General features: G+C 32.9%; 1 protein-coding gene across 1 annotated transcript; it reads left to right on the top strand.

Annotated features, from left to right (window-relative positions):
* The first annotated feature begins 382 nt into the window (after positions 1 to 382).
* Positions 383 to 8,426, top strand: LOC138304871 (uncharacterized). Its single transcript, XM_069245221.1, has 5 exons — positions 383 to 539; positions 3,782 to 4,040; positions 5,270 to 5,366; positions 5,896 to 6,022; positions 6,253 to 8,426. The coding sequence occupies exons 2-5, from the start codon at positions 3,815 to 3,817 to the stop codon at positions 6,514 to 6,516; spliced, it is 714 nt and encodes a 237-aa protein (XP_069101322.1). The 5' UTR covers positions 383 to 539; positions 3,782 to 3,814; the 3' UTR covers positions 6,517 to 8,426.
* Positions 8,427 to 9,531: the final 1,105 nt, after the last annotated feature.

Raw genomic sequence — 9,531 nt, 5'->3', positions numbered from 1 at the left:
TAAATGTCAGGCGAAGTTACACACCAATTGTGAAATCAAATGATTGAAAGTAATTTATTAGTTGTTTATATATTTTTATTTCGGCCTATTGTTCCATTATCCTGTCAAGATAGCTTGTTTTCTTACAGAGTCTAGGGTATTTTCGTTTCTTTAAAAGAATAATGTTAGCATCATGCAATTTGTTGGAACATCTATAAAATCACTTTCTTAAACCTTATATATGCTAAACAAATGTTTTCATGAAACTTTTAAACGAGAGTAAATATCATATTTGCGGTCGCTTAGAGAATTGTAAATTTGAGTTACTGTTTTATGTTGATATCTTTTAAACCTAACCTTACTCCTAATGGTGACTGTGAACAGACAGAATAGACAAATCACGTCACGGTGCCTAGGTCTGTCAAGACCAATACCATTGATATGTTCTTTTGCCAGATACTTCTGTCATGTTCTCTGCAGTGCATGTGACGAATCGGCATTACATTGAAAATGAAGCCAGTTTTAAAAACTGATTCTGGAGGTGAATATATGTAACACATGTAAGTATTGATTATATTCTCTGATCTAGTAATGAACACATGTTAATATAAGATTATCGTATCATACGTAGTGGTATATGGTAGATAATTACTATTACATGTAAGTCCTTGTAGGAAATGTGCTATTGTAATGAACATGGCATCAAGCAGGAATCTTTAATACGTTGATAATTATTACAAAATTTGCAGGTCTGCTTTTATGAAAGTGTTGATAATTCATTGATGTTTCCGTAAGCACTAGTATTAAGCCAATAAAGGGAAAGTTTTGTTTTGATAAAATACTGCATCACGTATTCCATCCTTAATTGTTTGTTTATTTTCATTTGCCGACGAACTTATATTTTTTTTGTTAAAACATTTATTAAGCATTGTTTCTTACTTGAAAACTGATTTACCTTAAAGGGAAAATTCAGTTTAAGACTATATTAAAATTTGCACATATTTCCGAAACAAACCAGTTCTAATAGAAATCAGATTAGCTGGTTTTACTGTGATATGCCAGAAAAGGCCACTGTTGAGAAATGTATGTGAAATGTTCGAACTCGCTTAACTATCGTAGTATGCTGCTTCAACGTTCTGAAAGGATAGACCTTTTGATTTTTTAACACCCTGATGTCCATTTATCGTTAGTTTTTAACTTTTCCAACTATTGTTTTGATAAAATGATATCAGTGTATGGTTTCATGTTTGTTATTGCACGTCCTATCCAATGTCATGGTTTTAAATTATGATTCCCAAAACTTTCGTTTACACATCTTTAGAATCGCTTATTTGTCTTCCTTCTTAAGTATCTACCAAAGGATAATTCTTTCCTGATACATATCTAGGATTTTAAAACTCTATTATTTGTGTTACAAAATCTTAACAGGACATATTTTTGAGTTATAAACACTGAAAACTGTTTAATTGCCTTTGCTGACGGCAGAGGGACCACTGGTATATAAGCACTTTTATTTCGCTAACTACTTTTAAGTGTATTAACGTCAACATGTTCTTTTTGCATAAATATAAATATTAAAAGCTAAATTATGATCGGATTATATGACTACATTTTTTTCAATTTAAATTTCTTTATATATCTAAATATAATTTTTGAAAACATCGAATGAACATTTTTGCCCTGTTTTTAAAATCGCATCTTCAAAACCGAAAATGCATTTCCTTTAACAATATATCAATTGGATTTTTTTTTCTTCACTTTATTACCAAAACCCTAGGCACATACTGGGCTACATCTGCCGATCGGAAAAATGGTGGGGCTGCCAATCTCTTTAATGTACATTAATATTTCTGGTTCTTTACCCCAAAGCTTTGTATTAACGGGTGTATCTCTGAACGCCAACATTTTGGATTTACCTGTAGGGTAGTTTGTTGTGAAAGTGGTTATAGTCTTTTTCCTAAAAGGAGTCCCAATGCCAACAGGTAAATTTACCTGTAAAAGTTACCTGTGTTGATACTTATCTAAATGTATATTGATTAATTTTTACTTCAATAAGTGTTCAGATTTAATATCAGATACATATATACATAATATATGTTTCTGTTAATATCTATGAAAATATAACAATAGAATCTATGAATTAAATTATATTAAATTCACAGTGATTTTATTTCAAGAATTTTAAAGATTTCCTTGATATATATCTAAAATCTCTGGTGTAAATTTCATTAGATTTTCAATAGATTGATACTAAAATCAAGCACAATTCTTTGAAACCTATTTCACGTGGAAGTAAACTTTCCCATTCAATAATATCAACGAAAAAAAAACCCAGAAGAAATTATCTTATTTCAATTTAGTGTAACACCAATTCGATTAAAAGTTTGAAATAATATAAGCCTTTTGCCTGTTTATGTCAAATATGATTTCCAAACTTTAAAAATGTATTACTTGCACTTGACTGACCTTTTTAAGTTAACAGAACATATACTATATTTTGAAAGCTGTTTTAGGATGCATCATTTATCACAATTATGTAATTTTCCTGCTTTCTTATCCTAAGATGGTATTTCTAGATCAGCGTGATATTACATTATAATGTAAATGTCATTATAGTAAAGGAGTTCATTATAGTTAAAGAGCACCCAATAATTAAACTGTTGTCCGGAAACAGCCAGTAACATGATACATTTTTGTGCATGTTAGAAATAACATATAAATTTCTCTCCTAAGGTTGATTTTCGGTCAAACATTGTTATTAGATACAAATTGGTATATGTACTATAATCTTTAAACAGAAAAAAAGACGAAAACTGTTAATTTGGTATTCTGAGCACTAAAAGTTTGCAACATTTTGAGAACTACAAAACCTACAACATATGGACTTGAAATAATTTTGCCAGTATTGCAACATTATATTAAAATCTATAATGTGTATTAAAATGAATATACATGGTTAAGACCCAAAGTAATAGTCTTCAATCTCATTTCAAATAGTATTTTTTCATTGTTAAGTGACATCTAAAAATATTTTGTATCTAAAATACATATAGAGCATTTAAAATCAATGATATTAATCAATATTATTACCAATGTTTGTAAAACGTCATATATGTGTGTTTGTGTCGGCTTCAATAGATAACCAACTTAAACTATAATCAACAGGTCAAAATTTCCGACAAAATTAATTTAAACTTTAATGATATTGTTTTTCTCCACTCACTTTTTAACTAAATTAAATACTTAACGGTGTACGTCTATGCGAAAACAGAAATCAACTATGCACGGTCACAAGAAATGAAAGTTGGCTAAGAATAATGTAGCCCTGGAGAACTCCTGTGTCAATACAGAATACAGTTACATTAGAATATACATTGATTGAGAAAACTGTTTTTCTGATAAAATTGAGATATGATTTGTAAAAGGATGCATTGTTCTTAATATAAATCTGTATGTAGCTCCTTATTAATTCTATGTATATTAAAGCACCGATTATCTTTAATTAATAATTTACATTGTGTATTGTAAGATATATATTGAAGGAATTATTTTCCAAAACCCACCAATATTACCTATGATACTGATTGAAATACAGGTAAATCTCAGGTGACTATACAGGTGAAAATATAAAGACAGCTTATATGAAACAGTATATAATTGCCTTCCTATTGTTTCCTAAAACAACACCTACCTATTGTTGATAAATATGTTGGCGTTCAGAGAACACCCCGTATTAACATTGAGTGGATTTCCTTTTCATGTAAAATACTCTATATTTTTCATCATTTCGTTCTGTTTTCAGAATTGCCTTCTCAACTGGTGAAGGATTACCACCATGGCTTGTCCAGCGTACCCGAGTGTGGCTGCTGCCACAGTTACCGTAGTGGATAGTGTCACAGTAAGATACACATGTATCTCTGGGTATTCCTTACAAGGGGAGGCCACTGTCACCTGTACCGGCGGGGCGTGGAGCACCACACTACCACAATGTCTCATCGTGTACGAGAATCATGACGTCCAAAACGTCATCAACGTTTACGAAACTATCGAGCCATCAGAAAGTAAGTTATTACAGCATTACCGTCAACGTTAATTTAAGAAACTATCGAACCATCAAAAAGTAAGTTAACAAAAGAACACCATCTTCTAATATTAAAAAATCGAGCCACCACAAAGTAAATTGTTATAGCAATACAATCAACGTTTACTAAACTATCGAGCCATCCGTAAAATATCATAGCAACGCCATCAACGTATACGAAACTATCGAGCCATCAGAAAGTATTATCATCAATGGCAAACTTTGAAAGTCCACGTGACGGTGTTATTGCTGTTGACCATGCAGATTTGGATTCTTAGTTTCACTATGGCTCAAAATGTCGAGAACGGGAAGACAAACACATTTATAAAGAGTTATAGCTCAGTAAAATACAGGCATACATTAAGACCACTAATTCTATATTTTGATTCTCATCTTATCTTTAGTGTAGAATAGATCCTTCCGAAGTATCATGTGGATATGATGAGATATATAACACATCAGACATACCAAAAAGCACATTCATCTGTTACACTGAACGCTTTTCCAGGAACGCCATCAGCAAATATATTGTATGAATATTACTGAAAACGTTTAAAGGCCCACTACCTTCTGCAAAAAAAATAAAAGTTTCTTAAAAACAGTTATAATATGCATATACGAAACTGTGTATTAATGACCTAATAGGATGTTATAACACAAACCCTACGTAAACTATGATAACAGTGAAGATTCATCTCACTGTTTTGATGTCTGGCACAGTGATCATTCAACCGACGCGCAGTAATTAGGATGACGGCGGGAAACATAAAACGACTCGCGTTATAAAATAAGCATTTAATTCATTTAAATCATATTGTTAAGAAATTGATGGTAAGTGTAGTATTAACGGTAAGTTAAAAACTTTTGTGTCTCTATGGAATAATCAATCTTGTTTCACATTCCCATTTTAAAAATTAAAAGCCGTTTCGGAAAGGTAGTGTCCCTTTAAATATGTATACAATTGATTTTTACTTTCGTCCAGATTACAGTCTTCCAGTTAAAAGAAACCTCACTGAAAGCAGTTCAAAGCTTTAAACTTCCTTTTTATAGTAATTTCATATATTAATTCCATCATAGATATGTCATTTCACATTGAAATTTTATTGGTAAACTTTATGTGTTTATCTAGTTTGTTTAATTACCTAATGTCGGCCTTTACCTTCTATGCTGAGAGGAGATTGATGAGTTACGTGACGTTGTTTGTTTCAGTTCCACAGTGGCTGCTCTACATCATGGCTGGGTCAGCGGGGTTGGCTGGACTCTCCTTCCTCGTCGGTCTCCTGCTATGCTGCCTTCATCTTCTAGGGTAAGTGTCAATGAAATGAATGGTATTACAGACTCCAGAGGGCGGCAAATCTAAACAGCGTATAAACGTTTATTTTTTGGAGATGATACTTCACGATTTCGCGGGACATGTGCTATGCTCGCGAAAATTTAGTCCGCAAAATTTTGAATAACATAAATCCAGAACCGGAAAAACCAAAACCGTTGGAAATTATTTTGTTTTGTTTTAATTAAAATCACGATTTTTTTTATCCTCGAAAATAACCGGCTTCTAATATGTGGCACTGACGAAGGAAACAGAAAAACATGGCATGTCAATGCGTTATAAAGAAGTTAAGCATAATGGATTACACACACACACCCACACCCACACCCACACCCACACCCCCCCCCCCCCCCCCCCCCCCACACACACACACACACACACAAAAGAGAACCTTTTGGTTCTTGTTGTGTAAACTGAAACTGTTGAAAATAGATGGTTTTACTTACTTCACGTTACTATGCAGCTCCCAAAGTCTGTTTATAAGTGTTGTCTTTGTTATCCTCAGGTGTTACTCTGGCCCTGTGGTGGGATTTGGCGGGAACCACGTCTATCCTAAGAAGCAGTGTTGTAACTGTGCTTACTGTTGTTGTTGCTGCTGCAGGTGCTGTAAAAAATGCTGCACTGGACCAGACGTAAGTCAACTTCTTCATAGTACATCATGTTTTATTATCATGCATTATCAACAACGCCAATAGGGAATATGTTGAATGAAAAATGATGACAGCTTCAGATTTACATTGCTCCAAACGCATTATGCATAACTTTAATGTTTTAGCTCTACTAACATATTAATTGACATTCAATTTTAGGTTTATTTCGATATCAATTAACGTCAGTAATTCATCTCTGTTTCGCTTAAAAGGATGACGATGACGAAGAAGACGACGAAGAACAAATTGGTTTACCTATGTTGAATAAGAAAAATCTACCAGTGAAACCTAATGAGGAAGATAAACCTGAAGCGGAAGGAGGGAATGAAGATGCGCCAGCTGGTGGGGCTAAGGGTGGGGCCAAGGGGCGGAAAAAGGGCAAACCAAAAGCTGATGAGGACGATGGGCCACAAGTTGATAGGAAAAACGCATTCCCTGCTTCTCCGGGAAATAAGCAGAAAGGAGCGGAAATGTGACGAGAGACTTCGAAACTGCATCAGGAATTAGACAATGTTGTGTATGGCTTTCAAAGTGCATCAGAAATTAGACAATATGATGTGTGACTTCCATACGGCGTCAGGAATTACACAATGTAATGAATGCCTTGCATCTTTCATACTGCATCAAGATGAGACAAACGCTGAAGTTGTATTTATAAGTGTTATCCTTGTCGAATAAGGAAATACAAATGCTCTTTGCCATTCTGGTGATCTTGAAAAGTATGAGAAGAGTAACACTGAAATCTGATGGCAGATGCATGTTAGATTTTAAACAATCTGGTTATTCTATAACAATTCAAGATGTGTATGGATTACAATTTTACATCTCTAGTCAAAGGACGCCATTTTGTTTCATGAGTTGCACCTTCTATTGATGAACAAATCGACGGGAGATGTGATTACACACCTGTGTAACGCAATAAAACTTTTTCAATAAGTATCTGCGAGTGTGTAGATACTGAGATACGTATGTTTATGTGTAAAATCACATGTGTAAACATAACCCGCATACATTTGTGCTAGTACCCAAGATGACAGGCACACATTTTTGTTGCGTTTTGTTAAACATTTGTGTTTTATGATTATGTGAAATATTCTAATTTTGTCATTTTTTGTGTTGAGAGCGTGTTTTGAAATATTCATTACTTTACACTTCATTGCCATTTGACTTTATTAATTTAACATTGATCATCAAATATCGTGACAGAATATGTGTACATACAATGTCCGACATCCTCCATCCGTTAGGTGGCCGTAGGTGTCAAACATGACAAAATGTGGTGAAATGTATTTTGTGTCGAAATTCAAATATTTTTATCAGTGCATCTATTTGTCAAATAAGATTCATGATATAATAACAGAATATGTACAATAATATTTCATCATCTTATAATCGTTTTATGGATATTCGGAAATTGTCTTTCCCTCTCAAATACTTCCTTGCTAAAATATCTGCATAAAGTTATAGATATTATATTTTTGTTGCTTGGCAAGAAAGATCGATGATTTCATTTTCAAATGGACAGGTGTTTGGATTTAACAGAATTACATGTATATTGATTATAAGATGTTCGCCATTTGGTACTCTTCATCATACAATGTAAGAGCAGCAAGAAGAGGATATTTTTCATTCTATAATTCAATAAAACAGTTTTACATTTTTTTTAGAAATTAACGCGAGGGTTATTTCCTAATTTTGACAATTTTACGGAATTGTAAAAGACATCTCTTTCTCATTCCACAAACCCTCAAAGCTGTATAGAATTAAAGCCATTTTTAAATTGTAATTTGGATATCCCATCCAGACACCAGATCTGATGAACAAAAACATAGTTTGGTTGCCCAATATCTTTACAATGTTATAACATGCATCTAACGTCACAACAATCATATACTTGTAAAAGATGAGCTTTTTGTTAATGTCAAGTTTGCAATGTAACGAACATTATATACTATTGTTTTATTATTATCTTTATTATATGTCTTTGAAATAAGTCTTGAATGAGATATTCAGTTACTATATACTTTTGGTATTAATTAAAAGCTCATCACAGGAAAAAAAGCTTAAAATTTTTTTTTCAAAAAATGAAAATTGAGTGCAAATACGCGAGTCTATCTTTAACGACCTAATGACAATAAAAGAAAAAACTAAGAATTCTTTACCCGAATATTCTAAAATTGTGATAACTATTGTAAGGTATATAGCTTTTGGCGATATTATTTTATGTTGATTATTACATATGTATTTCCTTTCCTCATTCTTGGTGATACGTACATTTGTAAAATGTACGAAGAGTTGTTGATTAGCAGTGTCACTAAATACAAATAAAGATTACTGTTATCAATGTTAGGTTTTGTTCTTAACTAATATATTATCACATATTTTACGGGATTGTTGTTGTTTTTTGTACATATTGTTAAAGTACATGGAACCGAACTGAAAGGTGTTAATATTTTATAAAAACGTAAAATAAGTGGTAGATCTTCAGGTTTGTTAAGTATAACGTCATATAAAAAACTAACGTCATGTAACGACGGTCATCCTTATATGCAATGTATTAGGTGTGTGTGGATGTCGGTATGTTTTGGGAGGCTGCGGTATATTCGTGTTGTGTCTTTTTGTAGTAGTAGGACTTTAAATTTTTATAGTGCAATTATTATACTGAAACATGCCGACAAAGACACCGGCCAGCACACCCTGTCACAGTATACTGACAACGGGCAAACCAGTCGTCCTACTCCCTTTATACTGGACGCTAACAAAAACTTTTGTATAGGCTATGGTGTATCTCGACTATTGGAAAAACTCTTACAAAGGGCAAACGTTCATCTCAAGGCCGAAAGTCACATTGATATGATGGATCATTTACGAACGAGATCACCCCTGTATGCATTTGCGTGTGTGCGAATATCTGTATCTTTTGGGTATGGGAATTTTGGGAATGCGGTATATTAAATTAAGAGGGTATCAGTATAGGCATTAGGAAACAAAGTTGATGAATTCTGTGAATAAGCAATAATACAATGAAGATTATAAATATGTATAATTATATTCAATATAATGAAATGATGAAACATAAACCTAAAACCAAATCAAATAAAATGCATCAGTGTTAACTAATCCGTAACCCTACCGAAATGGCAACCAAATAAAGATAAAATACATTACGATCAATGCCTTTACTGATACCGATCGTATGTTAGAAGTTAATTACTCACATCATCTAGTCCAAGCCATAGGTTATGTATGAAAATGGAAAATTTAATAGAAATTCAGGAGATCTGGATGATTTGTTGGTAATTACTCAGCTTTCACCGAACAGGTAAACTACATAAGGAAATATAGAGAATGCCAGCTCCTTAATTTATTAACCAGTAAATACGAAAAAATATATTCTAAAAGGAGGTCACAGCTGAATTACCAGAGACATTGCTGTGGTCAAAGAGAGAAACTTAACCATATCACAGTGACTTTCACAAGAGAAACTTAAC

The sequence above is a fragment of the Argopecten irradians genome, chromosome 12 (genome assembly GCF_041381155.1).
Source record: "Argopecten irradians isolate NY chromosome 12, Ai_NY, whole genome shotgun sequence".
NCBI classification, from domain to species: Eukaryota; Metazoa; Mollusca; class Bivalvia; order Pectinida; family Pectinidae; genus Argopecten; species Argopecten irradians.
The sequence above is the reverse complement of the archived record's forward strand: the minus strand, read 5'-3'. Positions and strand labels throughout refer to the sequence as shown.

Coding starts and splice junctions, on each gene's coding strand:
- LOC138304871 (XM_069245221.1), top strand. CDS start 3,815: ATGGCTTGTCCAGCGTACCCGAGTGTGGCTGCTGCCACAGTTACCGTA. Junction 5,367..5,895: donor TGCTGCCTTCATCTTCTAGG/GTAAGTGTCAAT, acceptor TGTTATCCTCAG/GTGTTACTCTGGCCCTGTGG. Junction 6,023..6,252: donor AATGCTGCACTGGACCAGAC/GTAAGTCAACTT, acceptor TTCGCTTAAAAG/GATGACGATGACGAAGAAGA.